The sequence below is a fragment of the Apteryx mantelli genome, chromosome 30 (genome assembly GCF_036417845.1).
Source record: "Apteryx mantelli isolate bAptMan1 chromosome 30, bAptMan1.hap1, whole genome shotgun sequence".
Taxonomy (NCBI): domain Eukaryota; kingdom Metazoa; phylum Chordata; class Aves; order Apterygiformes; family Apterygidae; genus Apteryx; species Apteryx mantelli.
This window is the reverse complement of record NC_090007.1, coordinates 4,969,242-4,990,986: the sequence shown is the minus strand read 5'-3', so window position 1 is coordinate 4,990,986 and position 21,745 is coordinate 4,969,242. Positions and strand designations below refer to the sequence as shown.

General features: G+C 44.8%; 1 protein-coding gene across 2 annotated transcripts; it reads left to right on the top strand.

Annotated features, from left to right (window-relative positions):
* The first annotated feature begins 1,537 nt into the window (after nt 1–1,537).
* On the top strand, nt 1,538–19,935 carry MBD3 (methyl-CpG binding domain protein 3). 2 transcript variants are annotated; one of them, XM_067312778.1, is made up of 7 exons: nt 1,538–1,603; nt 9,633–9,792; nt 11,709–11,846; nt 14,443–14,533; nt 15,025–15,202; nt 16,454–16,651; nt 18,027–19,935. In XM_067312778.1, the coding sequence occupies exons 1-6, from the start codon at nt 1,548–1,550 to the stop codon at nt 16,644–16,646; spliced, it is 816 nt and encodes a 271-aa protein (XP_067168879.1). In that variant the 5' UTR covers nt 1,538–1,547; the 3' UTR covers nt 16,647–16,651; nt 18,027–19,935. The 2 variants fall into 2 exon arrangements, with proteins under 2 accessions (XP_067168879.1, XP_067168880.1); XM_067312779.1 differs by lacking the exon at nt 1,538–1,603 and adding an exon at nt 2,309–2,389.
* The last annotated feature ends 1,810 nt before the right edge of the window (nt 19,936–21,745 follow it).

Here is a 21,745-nt window from a genome sequence, read left to right as displayed (position 1 = left end):
TCAGAAGGAATTAAGTGGTGGCTGGAGTCGTACCCACACATACATCATCGGGAGTGTGGCAAGACTTGCTGGTATTTGCAGAGTTTGGGTGCGCTCCAACAGATGCTGCTCTCCTGAAGTACAAATCATGGTTGCTTCACAACTGCAGCTCCACGCAGGGTTCTTAACAAAAAAACCCGAGTATTTTGTTTGACTGTTAAAAGAAAATAATTGCTCTGAGTTTCATGTGAAGGCCAGGCCGACTTGTAGAACTTGTTGCTGCGCAATAGTACTGAGACAAATGTCTTAGTGTTTTTCAGAAAACGGATATTGTAATGGTTGGGAACACCTAACCACCATAATACAGTTGGTAAGTCACATATTATCAAACCTTAGATAAACCTAAAGATAGGTGGCAACCAGCAGCTGGAGACAGAAACTCTCTCCCAGGGATGCTGCATTATGAGATTAGGCAATATGCAGTATGTTGCGGTTTGCTTTTTCTCTTGGAACACGTGACCATGGCCACCATAATGGCAGTGGCCACCTAGACTGGTCTTTCCTAGATGGCAGCTGACACGGTTTCCTTATGTGTCTAGTAAAAAGACACCTAATAAACTCTTGTCTAGTTATGGGGAAGGCTGAAGAGCACATGGCCCCACGTGTCACCCTGGTCCCATGTGCCACTGCTGCCCTGCCTGTGCTGGGGCCACACCACCGTGGCCCATGGGAGCAGAGAGAGCGGGTGCTTGTCCCGGGGTCAGGCTATGGGAATGCCTCTGCCGTGGACCGGTGGCCTGCGTTCCCGATAGCCCGTCCTTGGGCCCATGTCTTGGGCGGCTTCTCCATGGGGCTGTGTCCCCAGTGACTTGTCCATTGACTTGTGTCCTGGGTGGCCCATCCATGGGGCCATGTTCCTAGTGGTCCATCCCTGTCTCCATGTCCTGGTTGGCTCATCCATTGACTTGTGTCCTGGGTGGCACGTCCATGGGGCCATGTTCCTAGTGGCCCATCCCTGTCCCCATGTCCCGGGTGACTCGTCCATTGACTTGTGTCTGGGGTGGCCTGTCCGTGGGGCCATGTCCCCAGTGGCCCATCCCTGTCTTCATGTCCTGGTTGGCTCATCCATGGACTTGTGTCTGGGGTGGCTCATCCATGGGACCGTGTCCCCATGGCCCGTCCCTGTCCCCATGTCCCAGGTGGCTTGTCCATGGACTTGTTTCCTGGGTGGCCCATCCATGGGGCCATGTTCCCAGTGGCCCATCCCTGTCCCCATGTCCCGGGTGGCTTGTCCATGGACTTGTGTCCTGAGCGGCCTGTCCACGGGGCCCTGTGCTGGGTGGCCCCTCCCGCGGCCCGTGTCCCGGCGGGGCGGGGCGGGGCGGGCGGGGGCAGCGCAGCGGCGCCGGCAGGGGGCGCCCGCGGGGGGGGGGGGAGGGCGCCGCGCCGCGCCCCGGGGCTGCGCTGCGGGGCCGAGGCTGCAGGGGGCGCGAGCGGGCGGGGAGGAAGGGGCGCGGGGCCGTGCGGGGCGCCGCTCCTCAGTCCGGCCGGGGCGGGCGCGGGGGAAGATGCCCAAGGCGGCGCTGCCGGGACACCGAGGGGGCCCGCGGCGCCCGGCGCTGGGGTGAGGGCGGCTCGCGGGTGGCGGTTGGGGGGGGGTGTCGGCGGGGGGTGGGGGCGGGGCGGGGTCGCGGGGCTCTGAGGGGGCCGCGGGCTCCGCGTGGAGGCCGGGGCGGGGGGGCGCCATGGCGGCTCGAGGCGGCCGCGGGCTCGGCGTGGCGCGGGGGGGGGTTCGCCGAGGGGCTGGGGGCGGCCGCGGGCTCGGCGTGGCGGGAGAGGGGGGTCGTCGGGGGGGCTGGGGGGGGGCGTGTGCCGGGGACCGCCGCCGCTCTCTCCCCCCCTCCCCCGCGGGAAGGGACTATATCGCCGAACCGTCCCCGGGCGGAGGGATCCGGCCGCCCCCCCTCCCCAGCGCGGCGGGGGGCGGGGCCGCGGGCGCCGCGCCGCGGGGGAAGGGGCGGGAGCGGAGCGGCGCGGTGCGACGCGGCCGCCTTCGGCAGGGAGGCGCGAGGGGCCGCGGCTCGGCGGGAGGGAGGGCGCGCGCGCTCGCGGAACAGCCGCGTTGGGGGGCGCGCGCCCGCGGGGGGCGCGGGGGCGGCCGCCGGGAAGAGCCTCCTCGCGCAGCGCCGCCTCTCGCGGGGGGCGCGCGGAGCCCGCGGCGGCGGGGGGGACGCGCGAGCGGCCGCCGCACGGAACAGCCGGCGCCCGGCGGCGGGAGGAGAGCGCGGCGGCCGGGAAGCGCCGGCGGAGGCGGCCCGGAGCCGGCGGGCGCCGCTCGGTGATCGCGGCGGAGGCAGGAGGCGGCAGCGGCGGCGGCAGGCCGGGCCCCGGCGGAGATGGAGCGGAAGAGGTGGGAGCGCTCGGCCCTGCCGCAGGGATGGAAAAGGGAAGAAGTGACCAGAAAGTCGGGGCTCTCAGCCGGCCGGAGCGATGTCTGTTACTATAGGTGAACGTGCCATAGGGGGCCCGGCCTACGTATACATCCCCAGCGTGGGCCCGTGCGCCCCGGTAGGTAATTCCGCCGGGCCCCGGGAGCTGCGGCAGGTTGCCTCGCTGCAGCCCCGGCGCCTGTTGCGGCAGGGCATCGTGGGCCGGAGGCGCCCGCCCGTTGGCGGGGGTCTCCGCGCCCCCCGGGATGCCGCGCCGCGAGGCTCCGGCGGGCCGAGGTGGCATGAAGCGGTGCCCGGGCGCGAGCGGCAGGCTGCAGGGGAGCCGGGAGAAGCACCTGCCCCGTCAGGTGCTTGTCTGTTGCTATAGGTGGATGTGCCGTGGGGGCTGGGAGCTCGCCCTGCTGCTTCGCTGTACTTATCGGATGGCACGTTCACGTGTATTAATAGACATCGCGAAGGTTGGGCGAGCACGCCCGCGGCAGCCGCGTTCCCCGGTGCCGGCTGTTGCCCTCAGACAGCTCTAAAAAAAGTGCCGGAGGTCCAGAGCGATGTGTGTTACTAGAGGCGCCTGTGTTGTAGAAGCCCCCTGAGCTGGGGTTGCGGAAGGCTGAGGACTGTCTGCTGTAATTGCATGTTTGGTGGTGAACACGTCGGGAGGTGAGCGCCTTTGGAAGGGGGCAGGGATCTTTGGGGAATGCCACTTATCCTTTTGGAGTCTTTTATGCCTGCCAAATCTAAACGTTTTATGTCAGAAAAGGTATTTGCAGAGTAGCCAGCGTATCGGAATGAGTAGTTACCTGCCTTCTTGAAGCTGTATCTGTTTCTCTTCCTAAATGTTAAGGATTTGGGGATAGGGTGAAGAAAACAATTTACCTGGTTACGGTGATACCTGCTACTACAGATGAAAGTCCAGGGGGAGAGCTCAGCCTGCGCTGCCAGAAGATGCATTAGCCTGTGAATGTTGCTATTGGGAAAAGCATATGGTTGGGGAGCCGCTTGCTCTGCCTGAAGAGTTTCTATTAATATAATTGTGTGTTTCGTATGGCTGTAGGTGGGCCATATGGATCCCTCTTGCATCCATAAGAGGCAGTCTCTAATGCACCCATGGGCTGTCCGCCACCCAAGAGCGATGTGTGAAGCTTGGGTCCATCAGCAGTTGGAGGAGCATAGCAGAAGTTAACGTGCTGTCCTTATCTGGCCTTTAGCGTCAGTGAGATGTATGCTGTCTGCACATGTTAGGTTTCATGTTCGGAATCAAATTATAATTATGAAAATAATGTTCCATGCTGAGCAGTATGTAAACCAGCAAATAGTCATCTTAATGAGCGTGAAGCTGGAAGTTTCTGCTCTCCTGTTGCAGCCTAGGATCTCTGTGGGAAGAAGAAAAGGCCACCTGTAGCAGCGAGAGGAGGTGCAGCTGAAAACCTACAAGATCCCTATTTTTCAGAGGACTTGGTTCATTTGTAAAGTTGTGATCTCAGAGCTGAACTTAAAAAAAAAAAAAAGAAGGGCAGAGAGGCCAAGTAGCATATTTTTATTTCCAAGTTATAATGGATTTTCCCTTTATATCAGTTTGGACCGAGATCAAAGGTATAATATGGCCCTGCTGCAGTAATTTTTGGTTACTGTTGCATTTTACATTACTTCAGAGTGGAAAATGTGTGTGTGGCAATTTATTAATACCTCTGCTATTTCTGCCTTTTGTTTACCTGGCTCAACTGCTAGGAACCTATAGATGCATTAAGTGTCTGTAAAAATTGCATGCATAGTCTCACATTGAAATTAATTGGAAACAAGCTCTTTCATGTGCAATCACCAGCCTTGAGCATTAACACCAATCTGAGGTGAATGGCGGTGGGGTGGCCATCACCACTTTTCTGAAGCGTTTTTTGGGGCTAGTGTGTTTTATATTTGGAAGTTTCCTTCTGTAATCCTAAATGCTAGAAGCATATGCTTTCTACACAAAAGTTTGCCTTCCCTTGAATGTGAATCTGCGTCGGGAGGTAAGACAAATGCCTGGAGCTGAATATGTTCAACCTGTCAGATGCGTGTCTGAATGTGCCTGGTGACTGGCTGGAAATTTAACTCTAGTGATGTAGTCCGTGGTCAGAAATTTTAGAAACACTCCTAGTAACCTCTTGCTTACCAGTAGTTGATTGGGCAGAAACTTTTTCGCTAGAATCTCTTGTTTCACCTATTTGGGACTTAAGATTTGGAAAAATCAGGAGGGTACCTGTGGCCAGTTTGGAGCTTTTGCACCAAATTCGGGGTGAGCAAGGTAAGTGCGGGTGCAGAGGATTTACTCCAGGTTTGAGGAAGGGAAGCCTGTCGCGAGGTTTGTGAAGCAGCAGGTTGCCTTTGAAAGAGTTCTGGCTGTAAATGCTTTCCTCGCTGTTTGTTCCCACTTACAGAAAGGAGTGCTTTGTATGGCAGTCTTTTTCTTCATAATATTTTCTGTTAAAAGTTTGAGAGTGTCTGAGATGTTTTGGGTTGTTGTTCACCTCTGGTTCAGGAAGGTGTGGGCACGTCTGCTCTAAACAGCTGGCTACTCTCTTTACTAGGCGAAGCTTATTTTGTTGTGGGTTTCTTACCGATGCAGCGCCTACGTAAAAAGGTCAGAAAAACATTTTTCAAAAAAACAAAACTCTCTTGGTCCGAATATTTTTTTCCCCAAAAAAATTGCGGAGGAGAATGCATTTCCTGAGAGCATCCTATGCTCTTTCTCCATTAGTCTGTATTATCCAAAGCTCCTTAAGTGAAACTCTTACGATTCCTGAGCTAGACCTTATAAAAATGGATGTTTATATCTGGGTTCATTACTCCATTACGGGACTGCCACTCAGATTTTTATTTATCAGCGGGGTGGTGTGTTTCTAGGAACTTGAGAGTTTTTATGTGTATACTCCCTTCAAGTTTTTTGCGGTTGGAGGCTATTTTCTCTCCCAAGTTATTGATCAAAGAAAGGCTCGGGAGCAGGGCGCGTCCTTTCCATGCTGCTGCTGGCGGCCTCGGTGTGCCCGTAAATATTCCTTGGGACAGATGTGGTGGCGAATGACAACTAGTAATTACCAAAGGATACTCTGCGGGCTGGTGGATGAGTAGAGGGCGCCCGTGTACTGAGGAGCCTGGAAATATCTCTATGCAAATGTGCCATTAAGTGCATAAAGATGTGAGGTGGGTTGTCACGGGAGTGGCTTGAAAAGGTCACCTGGTCTTGCTTATTACTTTACATCAGGGCTTTTATGTGCCTTTATAGGTGGGCGAGAGCCGTGAATATGTACGTGTTATCCCGTTGCAGTTACTGTGTTGGAGTGTGGGAACACCGAGGCAGATTTATGACTTGGTAGGGATACTGCAACCGGTAATTACATAAAGATACACTGCAACCATTAATCCCTCTCTCTCTCTCTCAGTACAATTTCTTTCCTAGAAAAAGAGGTGTACCTTCAGGCGGAAGTATTGCGAGGATCCAGGGATGTATAGCGTTATGAGTAGCCTCCTGAACTGGCAGGAGGGTCGCCTTCTCCTGGAGGTGGGATAGTGGGATGTGCAGCACCTTTTATGCTAAGCTAAGAGCTTGCAGGTTTGCACCGCGAGACGAGCGGTCGCTGTAGGAGAGGGCAGTGCGGGCTGTAAATACGAAGGTCCTTGAATGGGTTGGTGAAGAGCTGATTTTGCAGGAGGGAGCACAATTAAAAAAAGAAGGAAATGTGTTTCGTGTTACGCCCATCATCCCGCACTAAGGAAATGAGGTTTTTAAGCGTATGCTTTTGATCACCCTTTTTACCTAGGCTATTGCTATCTCCCTTTCTTTAAAAGGCAGACAACATCTGGGTTGTTGGGTTGGTTTTTTTTCCTTTTTCCTCTTTTGTCTTTAGCTTTCCAAGTTCTGCGAGTCTGGTGTATGCTAAATGGGGAGAGAAAAAGGGGAGGCGATTTCTTTAATGAGGCAGGGGGAGGGGAGAGGGCCTAGGCTTGCAGTCGGTTTTCTCCTTAAGAATATAAGGCGACGGAACAAAGGCCGAGCTGCACATGGAGAGCAGACACCTGGCAGCGGCCAGCTGCTGAATAGGCTGCGATGCATTCATCGTAATGCGCGCCCCGAAAAAGTCCCTGAATAACAAACGAGGGTTTCTTGGGTTTGGTTAATCCTGCCGTTCGTTTTTGCTTGCGTTTGTTTTGTTAACGCTGAGGCAGGCTGCGCGCACAGATAAAGCGTGGTACCTTTTGATGGACAAGCGTGTGAAATCGTTTGTAACTTTGCAGCGGCCTTGCTCTTCTAGCAACGCGGGGAAGGGTAAAAGACCTTAATCCGCGAACTAAGTACAGTGCACGCGCAATAGCAGTACCTGCAGTACTGTTTAAAGAGGTTGATTTTTTGCAGTTTTGTATCAGAACTTTCCTTCTGGGTCTCTCAAGCCTTAGTATACCAAAAAATATGAACATAGAAAAAGCCTTCAAATGTTTCACTCTGCAGTGGAAGGAGAGGATTTTCACGTTTTGAGCTGTTCTATGACGTTGAAGAAAGCACCCGAGCATTTTAATGCCTTTCAGAGTCCACAAATGCTGCTTCACCCTTTTTGTCTGTTGTGACTTACAGTAAGTATGAAAAAAAACTTTCCTGCTGCTCAAGTTTCATAGGGGTTTTTTGGCTTTTTTCCTTGCTTTTTGACCCTCTCAGCTACCTGTAGCTGGAGGCTCTACCGAACTGAGCATGCTCCTGGCACAAGGACAGCGCTGCCCCAGAGCACAGCCCTCAGTTTCTGTTTGCTCTTACCGAGTAAGTTTACTCCTGGCTCCAAGCTAAGTTGGAGCTTATTTCCCTGCTCTGCCGTTGCTCAGGTAGAGCTGGGTATAGCTGCCTTTTTCAGGGCACGTAGTCAGAACAGAAGTTTTTCTTCTCAATGCTTCGGCGCTGGCTGCTCTTTGGGGCCAAGCTTCCCAAAGAAGAGCTAGGACTCTTGAGTCATGGCAGATGCCTTTTTTTGTAGGTGTCTCTCAGGTCTGAGCTGATTTGGAGCAGTTCTTCAGATTTGTTGTAAAACCGTTGGAATGCGTAGGGAGCACCGCCACTGTCACGCGTGAAACTGTTTGTGATATCTGCTGCGTAGTTGTGTTTTGGAAGCTTTGGCCGTCCTTAAAAGGCAAGCTCAAAACTGCTTTTGTTCCTTTTTATTTTTCATGTCTCGCTATGAGTTGTTCTTGGTAGGTAAAACTGAATTAGGCTTCGATCTCAAGAAATGGTAGGCCCATTCATGGCCCTTTCATTTAAAATATTGTGATCTCCGAGTATATCTAGCTCTTTTGTTCTAGAAGCTGTCTCGCACTTTTAGGTGAGAGAACAAGGTGCTTGCCGCCTCAGCACAAACCAGTGTGGCACGTTATTCTCAGTGAATAATGGTGGATATTTCTACTAAGCCACTAAATCGTAAATTGGCGCTGAAGATACTGGAAGAGGAAGCAGTGTCATATTTTTCATACAGAAGAAATTTCTCTTTTTGACTTCACTGACGGCAACGGTGGCTGTGGCCTAAAAGCTGTTGGAGGTAGTTTTTCCTCTTTCTGGGTTGAGGCATATAACTCCCTTTATATCCTTAAGCTGTGGTTTCACACTGGAAGTCGAGACCCAGTCTCTTCCTCTCTGCTTATGCCTGCCACAGTGTCATCTTTTGCCCTGAGCGTTTGTGCACCTCCGCAGTGAACTGGCCCAGCTGAAGAATAACCAGCGATAAAGTGTTTCCTCTTCTTCTCCCTACACCCTAAAGCTGGGATATTTTCCCTCTCTGGTTAACTGCATCCGCATGAATGCTTTCGTGCTTGCAGAGTAGGTGTGGGAGGGATAGGTGTGGGGCAGCATAAGCAGCTGGGAGCAACCAGGGCTAGAACCTTCTCAGTTACTGAGCTCTAACAGGGGATGTGACCTTATATTTTCAAAAGGAGAGTCTCAGTAGATCAAAAACTGAGGGCATTTGTAGGCTAGTGGGGAGGTAAGCTTGCTTCTGAGGGATTTGTCTGAAAAAAACATTATAACACTACTGAGCTTTCTTTAAAAGTATGTCTCCATATATATACAGTGAAAAAATAACTGTTATTTTCAGTCATAAGATGCCTGTTGCCAAACTAACCTGTGTTTCTGTACAACAGAAATATATGGAGTGAGCTTTCGCCAGGCTGGTACTCAGGTTGAGTATGCAGGCTGCCTCATTGATACATAGGGGTGTCCTTGGCTTGCCAGAAAAGAGAATATTTAAAGATGCAGAAAATACAGAAATTAAAAGAAGAGGCATTGCTGTGATGCTAAATGGGAACTTTAAAAATACTCTGTGCTCGTTGTCTGTTTAGTTTTACACTGCATTCACACTGCATTGACTTATGTCTGCTTTATGCGTGAAATTATATATTCATTTAGCAGTGCTTTTTGTAGTAACACAAAAGTTTGTGTTATATTATTAAAAAGAATGAAGAGGTTGGAGCAATTTGTATCTGCTTGCCAAGTTGTGGTCTATCATGTACAATCAGATGCTTAAAAAGAATCTCTTCTGTTTTGCCTTTAATGCAGAGTTTTCTAAGGCTTCGACCTTTACTCTGTTGTTAATTAAACTTTGTAATTCTTTGCTTTGCAGCTCGTCAGCAGCTGACTTCCTTACTCTCTACTTACTCCTTAATGCTGTGTTATCCTGGAATAAGGTGTTCAGAGTGCTACCAAAGACTTGTAATCAAGGCTGAATGTACAATTCAAGGAGGGGAAAAAGGAGTCTGAGGAGCCATTTGTGGTGCTAGTCGAACATAACGCTCCTGTGAGAAGAAGCTAGGCTTGAAAATGGGCATTTATTATTAGAGACAATGGAGTAATGAGAGCTTTTGTGCAGACATCTTCCGTTTCAGTACTAGCGTGAATTATGCTTTATTCATTTATGCCTGGACTGAATTTTGCTCTTTGCTTATAAATTAAGTGCAGAATTTGTTCAAGTGTTTTTGTCTTTTCCACAATGGTCATGAAAAGGAGTTGACATGAATGCACTAATATCCATCTAGAATTGAATGCGGGCGGAGAAGGGGGGACTTCACTCTTGGAAGTTCAGTGTTTGTCTTCTCTCCTGAAAGAAATGAAACTTGCCTCTCTCCTGTTTTGCAACTAACACTGCTGCTGAAGTCCAGAGCGTTTTAATTTTCCTCCTTGTTTCTTTTCTATATCTTTTTCAGCCCAAGCGGTAAAAAGTTCCGAAGCAAGCCCCAGCTGGCACGGTACCTGGGGAGCTCCATGGACCTGAGCACTTTTGACTTCCGCACAGGGAAGATGTTGATGAGTAAAATGAACAAGAACAGACAGAGGATGCGCTATGACTGTTCTAACCAAGCCAAAGTAAGCCTAAGATGCAGTGGAAGCTTTCGCCTCTCCATCTGTTATTGTATTGGCCGTACTGCTTCTCAAAACGATGTCTGTGAGAGCATGCAAATTTGGTATTTTTGAATTAATGCTTTAAACTGGAGTTGTATGATACAATATCTCTATGGTGGGGTGTAGGACAAATACCGCAGTTCATTGGTTCTTCCACAGTGCTGATACCACTAAAATATTGCAGTACTGCTAAATCTTTGTGCAGAAGGGTTGGAGATAGGGCTGGAATCTGTCTCTCTTCTCTCGTCACTTGCCAGCCAGGCAGATGGTGGGGGCACCCACCCTTGGGGATTTTCACCCCTTCATGGAGACTTCAGTGCAACACAGAGCTGGGATTCCCTTCTCTTCTTTCACCTCCTGGGAATGCAAGATCACCTGCTCTGGCACAGTCTCCTCCAGAACCACAAATCTCCACTTGGCTCCTGTGCCTGTGCAGCAGCTCCGCTCTGCTCGAGCATTTTGTTTGGGGGAGGAGGGAAGAGTGGTGCTGGTCAGCAAGAACGAAGGGGTAACGCAGCCGGCCTCAAGCAACTTTCTAGAGCTACGGGCAGGCCATGCTGCGCTCTCAGCTTTGGCGTTGATCTAGGGAGAGAAAGCTTTTCAGGCAGAAGGATGAAGAGACGAGAGCGTAGCAAGGTCTTATTTGCAGAGCAGAATAAGGAATCTGGTTTTGACCCCTGGTAATTTTGATCGTTACGGTTTAATAATGATTGTAGTCCTACTGTGACACTGCCTGTCTGGCTAAATTGGCTTATGTTGTTCTTGAGTATTTGTAACAGATGCTGGAAGCTTTTCAGAACCCCAAAGTTTATTTGGTGTTTATCTGTGCACCCAGAAGGCTTAATGTGGAAAATAGCATGATGTTTATTCTTTAGAATATGTCAACCAGTCAAGAATAAGAACAATATTCTGATGTAAGTGACTGGAGCATTTACTTCCAGCACTAGGTGTTCTGGTGATGTTTTTAAAAGAAGAATGCCTTGCCTTGCAGAGACTACTAGCACGTGTGCAAACACACATGCGCGCACACACACTCCTCCCCCACCTCTCATTTCAAATTTATCATCAGCTTATAAACGAATTAGCACGCAGGTAATTCAGAATTATATTTGTCCTGAATACTTTGCTGTATATCATGAATAAATATGTTAAGCAGACACTATGTCTGCAATCTCAAGAACAAAGTATGTCCTAGAGCCATTTCAAGATTTGCAGGTTAGATCTCGGAACAAACAGCGTTGTTCCTAAGTTCCCCCTAACAAAAATGTCATCATATAGTGAAAACTTGATTATTATCAGCCCTGCTAAAACCTGAATTTAAACTGAGTTTTTTAGCTTTTAGATTTGATGTGCTTTAGTTGTTAAGATCTGGAGGTAAAAAAAGCAATCAAAATTCTCACTGCATTGTTGTGTTTATTGGTACCCACAAATGAATTTAGACATGCTTTTACAATGTCTTCTGGATTTGCAAACTCTTATCTTAATTCTGTGTAATATTTTTTCTAATTCTTACAAACTCAGCTTTAGTGACCCAAAGGTGACTTGTCATATTAAAATGCTAAAGCAAATTCAGCATTCTGACTTTAAGCTCTGTCAAAATTAAAATAAAACCAGTATGTATAAACTATAATGAGAGGAATCAGTATCTTAATTAGAATGTGAAAGAGTGGGAAAACTTCGTTAAATTTGATAGACCTGAGCCAAAATTTGAAGGTAGTTATGCATTTTTAGCAGTCTAAGTGATATAGCTTGAACATCAGACAAGTTTTCAAGTACGTAAATGCTTCTTTTCACCACTATATATCTTTGTTAGCCATTGTAGCATTTATTCAAACTGAAAATATTGTGTCTTTTTCCCTCTTTTTGTTGGAAATTTTCAGGGCAAACCTGATTTGAATACTGCACTCCCTGTCAGACAGACAGCCTCCATATTCAAACAACCTGTCACGAAGATCACAAACCATCCCAGCAATAAGGTGAAGAGTGATCCTCAGAAAGCTGTGGACCAGCCCCGGCAGGTAAGGTTTTCAGCTTAGTAGCTACTTTTCTAGAGCTAAGAAACTTCTGTCTTTGTTGTTTGGAGGGTCACATAATAAAACAGTTTAATTTTGTAACACTGAACAAGTGTTCCATGACAATTTGAAGAGTCTGAGATTTCAGAAACAACAGCTTATAGCGCTCCCAGCTTTTAAAATCAAAAAGCATTTCCAGTATATAGTTAATGTGCCATCTGCACTGAGTTTTGTAACTAGATTCCAACCTTTGTTAGGTCACAATTTCATTGTAATTAAAACTGCCTTTCCTTGATACTGAAATCAAGTCTAACTACAAATTTAAACAGGAGTCATAACCGCATTAGGGGACATTTGCATTATAACTAGAATTGCTGTCAAACGTTCCAACTGTATTAAGGGTTCTGTGTTTCAAGAAATCCCTGTTCCAGTATAGACTAGACTGTGGTGCTTCTGATGTACTAAGAGATTGCACCCCTGCGTGGACCTTTTCGTAGATTGGTGTCTCATTGATAATTATCTCTATCCATATGAATAAGGTCAGAAATTCATTTGGAATGTCATTATTAAGTATAAAATCAAGTGGTGTTTTGTACTGTGTATTTGCAGACAACAGAATACAGCAAAATTAAAGGAAATCTTTCAGCTTAATTTAATCTAGTGAAAGGATGCAAAAAGTGTGCTCAGGAACAAATGCAGCTTTGAAGCTAAGGCATTGGTAAAACGAGGCTTACATGTTCAAAGCAGCCTTTGGAAGGCGTTCTCATTTCATTGCTATTACCTGGAGCTGACAGCCTGTCACCTCAGCCGAGCTCCCAACAGGGGTTCTGTGAATCCTCTCCTGTAGCGAGTCTGTCTTTATACCTTTTGGAAACTAGGTATTCGGCTTCATTAGTCTGTTCAGACAGCGTCATCTGCATCGGTTATCAGTATATTTTGAACTCTTTCAGGTCTAGTGGAATTAAAATATACTGTATACCAAGAGGAATATGGTTTCTTTTAATAAAAAAAATAATAAAGGAAAGAAAAACATTCATAACTTTTCTCAAACTTCAAAAGTATCTTTCTGAAGTGAGATTTAGGGTGTATTTGAAATGAATTTTTTTCTAAAAGCAAGATGGTGGGTTTTTAGCACCATTTCCTAAGGGAGTGTGGCATGTGCATTTGTAGTGTTGTTTCTCCTTCAGTAAACCCCTTGGCTAGTTAAGACACTAAAAGGGGATGCTAACAATACCCTTTTAATGTGTTTTACAAAAAGTTGAGGTGGATAGAGACTGTACTCCTGTTGAGGGAGAGAGTGATATGTGAGTGCAATCTGTATTAGACAGCAAAGATCAGCTGCAATGCACAAAGATGTAAATCTGTAAATCTCTGTAGTTCTGCTGCTCACATTACTACCTGTTGTAACGCAGCTTCTTAGACTCTAACATTTGTATTTTCCATATTTAACCTTTCTTGTTTTTGCTTTTATGACAACATCAGAGCGTGTGTGTGTGTAGATACATATAAAATTTTTTTTATATTCCACTTTGTATTATATAGCATGGAATAGGGCAAACTTACTCTTTCTTGCATCCTTCTCTGCATTATGCATCTAAAAGTCTGTTAAATCAGAGCTTTAAAATATTTTACTGGACCATAGTGTATTTTAACCTCTGGTCAGCTGAATCCAGATTTTTCCTCAAATTTTCAAAGCAGTGCTCAGCCCTGTCGTGCACTTGGCTTAATATTCACCTATCTGAAAGTCACAGGCTAGAGGATATCCAGCCTGTCTCTTTTGGCTTTGACTGTCCTTATTCCCTTGTTAGGAGCTGGCAATCAGAAAAGTAATAGGGGTTGAGTTACATTCAGATTTTGGTGGCATGAAAAAGGGAAATGTGTGGACTGGGGTAAATTTTTGGTTTCTCAAAGCCTAGATAAAGCTGCTTTGTTGCAGGAGAAAATAGTGCTTTAGCTATTCATTGATCGTTCTTATGTTCAACTCACAGTCTCTATGTATATGTCTTTTTGTAATATTATCTGTCTTCCTACCAAAACAAAAGGGTTCACTTGTCATTTTGAGTACAAGTTTGAGAAAATCTGTTCTTTAGAATACCGGGAAGGACTAGGACTAGACATGGTGGTTTTCATAAGAAACTACTGCAGAACAATAAAATAATGCTTTACCTTGGAAAGAGCTTGGGTACAGTTTTCACATTCTTTAACTTAAATTCTGTGGCATATGTGAGACAGCAAAATAGGAATAGTAGTCTGAAAGAGCTGCCCCTTCCTGTGTGCCCTCTGAAAGAAAACAAGTGTTGCCTTACAGTTCAGAAGCAGAAAGAAGCAGTGAAAGTACCAGGCCCTGGAGGAAAGGAAAATCTTTGTCAAGGCAGTAAATCAGGACAGAGATGTTGTGAGATTGATTCTCTGTTGGCAATGAGGATTGCTCCCTGTCTTTGGACATGTCAGGCCCCTTCTATAGTAAATCAAGTATAAAATTGTCTGCACCAGCGTTCTTCCTTTTTTTTTTCTTTTTTTTTTTTTATAGTAGCAGGTGCTTTGTGTGGTTGTCAAATGCATTTCTCTGTTTTGTACCAATAAACACTTTCTTTGATGTCAGCTCTTCTGGGAGAAGAAATTAAGTGGACTGAATGCTTTTGACATTGCAGAAGAGCTGGTGAAAACAATGGACCTTCCTAAAGGTTTACAAGGTAATCGGAGTCTGCTCTTAACTCTAGGGTGGCATTTTGATATCAATCAGTGGTGATCTAAAGGTATTGTGTTTGACCTGCTTGTTCTCCGGTGTTCTTTAGCTGTGTGGACCATTCCTACTTCAGCAGGAACGGTTAGTACTCTGGCTAGAAGACTTGCATGCCCTGCATCCTGAGGGGATACTGAAGCATAGGGAGACAAAGTGGCAAAGTAGTTTCTTGACATTTTTATTTTCCAGAAGTAGTGCCTGTTTAAACAGCTCCCTTCTGCAAGTTGGGTTTTATGTAACAGAATGAGGCATTGATCTAGGTTTAAATAACCTTTGAGCCAGTCGTACCGAGGTTCTTGGAAGTGTTTAGGACTGAGACTTCTTGTGTGAACTTCTCTAAATGACAATACACAACTTTTCCCATTAATTGATTCTGTGGTCTTGATTCACTGTTCTTTAACTTGTGGAATCTTGGTTGTCTTTTTTGCCCCCTGCTTGTAGGGGTTGGCCCTGGTTGCACTGATGAGACCCTTCTGTCTGCTATCGCTAGTGCTCTGCACACCAGCACTATGCCCATCACTGGACAGCTGTCTGCTGCCGTGGAGAAGAATCCTGGAGTTTGGCTAAACACCTCACAGCCGCTTTGCAAAGCGTTTATGGTGACAGATGAAGATATTAGGTATTAACTGGAAATATCAGTTACTGTCTCTTTTGTGTGTGTGGTATAACTATACCCTCTTTTTTCAATGGCACGTTTAAATGTGTGATGGGGCCTATGGCTGACTGAATTAATTTGAATACTACTTCTTATGAAGGGGAGAAAAAATTGTTGTACAAAGTTGCTCTCATACAGAAATGTACTTAAAGCCTGTTATTACTAATTCTTTATTTTGGCCGTGCTCAGTTGTTCTGAGGCATCAGGGTTCCTACCTACATTTTTCATGTCAAAGCATGTCATTTTGTGTTGGAAAAGGTATCTTGAGTTTGAGCAACCTTGGTTAAGGCACCCCTAAAAAATGAAGGAGGGGTGGAACCCTAAACAGTGCAGTTCTTTTCACCGTTCCAGCCTGGTCTAATTAATTGCACTGGGGATTTCAGTTAACAATTTTTGCACTTTACTCCTGTGTGTCATCACAGGGCCAAATAAAGCATTAACTGCTGCTGTGGCAGCCAACAAGGATGTAGTTTATTTAGGTGTAGCTTGCTTTCAGGAACAAATGACGTTGCTGAATCGAGGTTGGTCAAAATTCAGCTTTAAGCAGCTGCTAATGTCTTTGTTATATTCAGATCTCTAACTTGAAATTGCACTACTCTGCATCCATTAACATTGTACAAAAGTAGAAATTTTTATTTGCTAGGTAAATCTTTTTGAATTTACAAGATGACTTTGACCAGGAAAAACTGTCTGTGTATAACTTTCTGATTTCCTGTGGCTGAGATGAAATAGGTGTCCCGTGAGCCACGGATTGCTGATCACTGCTTTACAGCTTCGACATAAAAGTAGCTGTAAAATTTAAGATTGTGACTGAAAATGAGAATGAGCAAAACCATGGAAATCAGAAATTTAATTTTCTCCGGTCTCAGTTTTGGAAATCTGAAGGTTTTATATTTTCTTGTTTAAAACTGTATTAGTGGTAATAACAAAAAAGGGCTTGAGTCAGCTGCTAGATTAGGTAAATTTCAGCCAAAATAAAAAAGGTACAATCAGTATTAAGGACTTGTAATAGAAAATGCTGGGTAACCTTAATGTTTCTTTCAACTTCACTTACAGTATAATGCAGAGCAATTTTTTTACAACATAATTCTCATAGAGGGCTTTTTGAAAGTCATGCTTTCCTGCCCGACCTCATGTATGAAGGATTTAAGATTCCTTTCCCCCCAAAGTTGGCAGCTCTGAGAATTAATGCAAGTGTTCATTAACTTGGGACAGGAAGCAAGAAGAACTGGTGCAGCAGGTGCGAAAAAGGCTGGAGGAAGCCCTGATGGCTGACATGCTTGCCCACGTAGAGGAAATAGCAAGAGATGGAGAAGCTCCTTCAGAGAAAGAAGGAGGTGAGGAAGAAGGGGAAGAAGAGGAGGAGGAGGAGGAGCAGGACCATGACCAGGAGATGGAGAATGTATAGTCCAGGTAATATGACAACTTCCTTTCTCGCCTTAAACTGTGCTGAATAGTGTTTCATTGAAGGCAGGAATATTTTCAAAGGGAATCTTAGCATATATTGACAAAATATTGTTTTCTAGCGCACACTTTTAAAAGTGAAGTAGCCATTCTATCAGGCAAAAATTTGTAGAAATTCAACATAATATTTTTAGAAGACACGTTCGTAGAAATTCAAAGTGACTATTCTTAGAAGTTAGAAAGGATAACCTGACTATCAAAAGAGGGAAGCTGCTGAAATGCATTATATGTGGCAGGAATTTGTAAGATGAAAATAACAGAAAAATACACTTTCTCATAATCTGGAAACAACACAAGTTTAAGATCATTTAACAGTAGTAACTACAGGATTCACAGAAGTGGGCCTTTACGTTGTGCTGCATGCCTTCTTGAAATCAATACGCCCTTTGCGATAACTTAAGTATATCTGACTTCCACTTGTGCAGTGGAACTTTCTAAGGGTGCAGTTACAATTTTGTTACCATCTTGTAAACTAAAATAGTTTGGAAGAGTAAATAATTGGTTTAGTAATTCAGAACAAAAGCAGAGGTATGATCTTCAACTCTACACATGAGGCCAAGCCAATATACACCAACTGAAGTTCTCTTAAATTTAATAAATTAGATAGGACAGAGTGAGCCGTGCTGTGAAGCAGGATGTTCCTTTGCTGTATTAATTTTGAAGTAACCCTAGCCAGGAGCACAATGTATCATCAGCGGAGCTCATGCAGTGAGATGAAAACAGAACTCGCTGATTTTAATTTTTGCCTGTTTTAAGTCTTACCCTAAGAAAAGCAATTAATGTTCTGTCACTGAGATGGGATAGCCAGTAGCCTTTGCTTCATTATGTAGACTCCAGTTGTGCCAGCCTGTGAGGCAAGAAACACGAATGTAGAGGAGGGAAAAAGACATCTTGGGATGAATAGCAGAAGAAAAGCAAAGCTCCTTTGAAGGGAGTGACAGCTGTATTTCAGTATCAGGTGGAATCAAGAGTGATTTATGTTCACCAATCCTTTAAGCTGGAAGTTGATTATAGTTGTGATATTTGTTCAGCTTTTGGAAGATACCATATTGTATCTGGGCTCTCTTCGAGTTTCTGTTTTACTGCATGATTAACAGTGGCTTTATTTTGGCACTAAATATCTTGCATTTCTTTCTACTACAAAGGTCTGACAACAGTAAAGAAGCAGAATAAATTATCTGCTGAAGGTGAAAAATGGGTGATAAAGAACTGGATATGTTGCAGATCAAGACTGGCGATGATGCTTTGTCCTTTAAGAGCTCACTTGCTGCAAAGATATATCAGTGCCTCTTAACTTACTGAGTCTTTTCTCTTTTTCTTCTAGGGAGTTCCATCTACGAATTCCCAGTATAAACCCTATCAGCAGGGTCAGCACAACTATTTACAAAGCCAAGAGTGTCTGCAGAGTAAATTGCACCAACAACCCAACTGTACCTATGAGCATTTTTGATGTACGCTTCAGGAAAAGTTGAGAAGCTGATGGTTCATTAATTGCTGGGTAGTTTTGAAGATGGAACTTGACTAAACTCTACTCCCCCTCCTTTTTCTAAAGGGGTAGGGTAATAGGGAATACAAAAGTGGGAGGGAATAAAGGAATATAAAATGGTGGGAGGGAAAATACTAGGAACCAAATTTCCTATCTTTTTTTTTCTTTTTTTTTTTTTGTGGGTCAGTGATAGGTGATACATTTTTTCAGGCTTTTCTATCAAAGTACTTTTAACAGTGACCCATAAAAACAATTTTCTCTCTAATACAAGTGAGAGACGCTGTTTCACTCCTTGGCTACTCTGCTGTAGGCTACCTGTTTGTACCAGACTGTAGGGAGGTCATTTTATGTTGTGGATTGTCATTCCATATGTCAGTTCAGGTCACTGAATTTCACTGTCCTCACAAGACCACATTGGTCTTGAAGTGTAGTCTCAGAGATGAACTGCCAGCGCCTCTTCCATCTGAGGCTTGATTTGTAGGGGAAGTTACACTCGAGGAATCGGTCTTACGTCAGTGGCAATCTGTTTTTATAGTTAGTTCCAGCACCACGCTGAATGCACTATCGTGCAAGTTCTCAACATGGAATTCTGTGCATGTCCGAGCATAGCCTAATAGCGTTTTGAAGGTAAATATACCCGCTCTATGGTATATTCTGCTTTGGTTAAAGTCTGGTCAGAAGGACCTTTTCAGCTCAAAAGGGAAGGATGACTCATTTCTGACCGACAAGGAGGACATTTTCCTCCTTTCTCTTCTGGTGCCAAGAACCCTGACCTCTGTTTTTGTGAGTGTGGAGGGAAGGGAATCCATTCCAATAGGTGTGTCTACACTTCTGCTTTCATGTGCAGTAATATTCTGACCTCTTTTAAAAACACGAAAGGAAAAAGGTTGATTTTTCTATAATTGATATCTAAAAATGAATCTAAAGCTTTTTATTAAGTATTAAATCTTTCTTATTTGCATGTGCAGTGAAGTGACCAGCATTTTGTGTCCAAAAATGAAACGACGTGAAACCTGCCTTAATGTGTTTATAAGTATTTGGCTTCACCATGGGTACCTTGATTGATTCCTCAGTCTCTTCTAGTACATCTGTGAGCATATTGGGGTAATTTGTGGCTAAAACCAGATTTATCTAGGAAGGATAGGGAGAGGGGAGGAAGATCAGAGTTTATAGTTTGGAGAATGTGTTGACTAGGTTGCAAAAATTATTTTAGTCTTAGGGTATTCATTGCATAATTTATGCATGGAAGTCTCAGTTGAGAGTACAGTATAAAGTGGTGGATTAAATATTGTGCCACTAACCAATTGTACAAGTTGTTGGTATCCCAAAACTTGGGGAAGAAAGTAGCTCCCAGAGCCTTTATCATGTAAGAATGATTAGCAATAACAGCAAGGGGCCAGGGGAATTGCCTGGAAAGTAATAGCCTTTGGGAGTAGTTCAGCTTAGTGGCCTGAATAGGTGCAAGCTCCTTGAAAAACATCCCATGCCAAAGTGATTGATGCGATGTTAACGTTTTTCTTAAAGGTGTGAAAATACAAAACCTCTTTGATATTGCTCATTTGGAGTACTGCAAGAAGACTGAATTGTACTTTGCTGCTGCTCTACCAGGTATTGCTTTGGGGAACCTTGCCTGGTACAGCTGCCAGTGAAAATTACTTTCCTTTTTGAACAGTCTGTTACGGTTATGATTCTGTAAATCTGTCCTCTTGTAATTCATTGTGTTGAATTAAATGTTTCTCACAAAGTAGAGATTCTTCTAGTCTGCGTCGAGCCCCTGCTTGGAGTTTTTGTGCTAGGCCACTTCCAGTTATCTCAGCAGAGAAACTCTCGTGTTTTTGTCATGGGCTGCGTTCTGAGATTTGGACCTCTGTGTCTGGGACCCAGAAGAAGGGAATACAGAGTTGTCAGCTTGTCTGCCAACTCTTTTGCTTTCACTGCATGTACTTTCCCTGTTAGCTTTCTGTTTTCCTTCAGTCCTTTAAAAAATTTATTAATATTTTCACTCATATGGAAGAGTTGATTGTTCAAAATACCAAAAAGGGGTCCAAGACTCCTATCACATCCAAAGAAACTTAAATAACTTTACCTGCTTGCCAAGACAGGTAAGTAGATAAAACATTCCTTTTAAATTAGCCTGTCTTCCTTATCATGTTGCTGCAATAATAATTGGATTAGTTTGTCTTATCACAGCTTACCGCTGTGGACATGACTGATGGGCATATAGTGGTTGGCCATCATTGAATAAATCCCCAAGATGGAGAAAGCAGTTGTTACTTGAGGTATATCTTATTAATCAGATGATTAGTAAAGGAAATACATAAGACAAGTAGATAGTAATTGAATGGAGTTGGGGCAAAACTTATTAATCTGTGGTTAATATGTAGCAGTTGTTACATGTGAATGTACTTGCAGTGGCATTGCCCATTTTTCAGTCTGAGACCAAGTTCATGTGTGCGGAGAAATACCAGTGAGGTGACGCTTATGAAACTCTTAATTCTTTCCAGAGATGGTAATGGCACCTTTCTGTAGCCCTCAAAGATTATAAATATATGCAATATAAAGCTGCAAGGCAAAATAGCCTTTGGTTTGTCCTGCACGCTGTTTGCACTGCTCAACTCTTTTGCCTGATTATTTTCTACAAAAATAATGGTACCAAAATAAGCTCTGTGGGCAGCTAATTATATTGAACTAGTTTAATCCTCTTTGGAAATGCTGTACAAGCATACTTTAATGGTCTTTGTGCATCTTCACCAGGAGGGTAGGCAACTGAGAGATGTGGCTTGAACGTGTCCAGTGCAGTTAAGGTTTTGCATCTTTTTCTGTAGTTAGTCTAGCTTTGGATACCTACCACTTCAGTTCACAGAAGCTGTATTTCTGCATTGCATCGTGCTCGGTCAGGGGGGCTTTAGGTTTTAAGTGGAAACAACAGAGCTGCTAGAGAGCCCTGGTTGGAGGAGATGGGGAAAAGACACTGGTTTACTTGATGGTCATAGATAGGGTGAAAACTCTCAAAATGCAGTTTTGCTCCCCAAAAGTGACTTTTAAAAAAGACACTCCATGTTACTTAAGAGTTCTGATTGTGTGTTGCGCAAAGTGCATTGGAGCTGTTAAGATCACTCAGGGTTTTTTTTTTTTGTTTTGCAAAACTAACAAAGTTAAAGGGAATTCAATTATTTTCCTGTTTGTGTATTACCAGCGTTGTTCTTACTGAATTCTAATTGGATAAAATTTTGTGCAGTCAATAAAAATCATGAGTTTGCATGGATCGTGGTACAGCCTGGATTTGGCCTGCAGAGCTTCTGTAGCTGGTTCTGCCGAAGAAAAAGTTAGCTTGATTCGCATCTGAAACTGAACTCGCTGAACTGGCTGTTGAGCAAGAAAAAGGGAGGAGTCTTGCTTGCAAACTGAGCATATTAGAAAGGGAAAACAGCCATGAATAATATGGTTGGACTCTCAAATCCAGGCATGGTCAGCCCTGCATGTGGAGCCCTTTCTGTTACAGCTTTGATTTTTTTTTTTTCCTAGTGATAAAAGGGGAAAAAACATTTTAAGTTAGA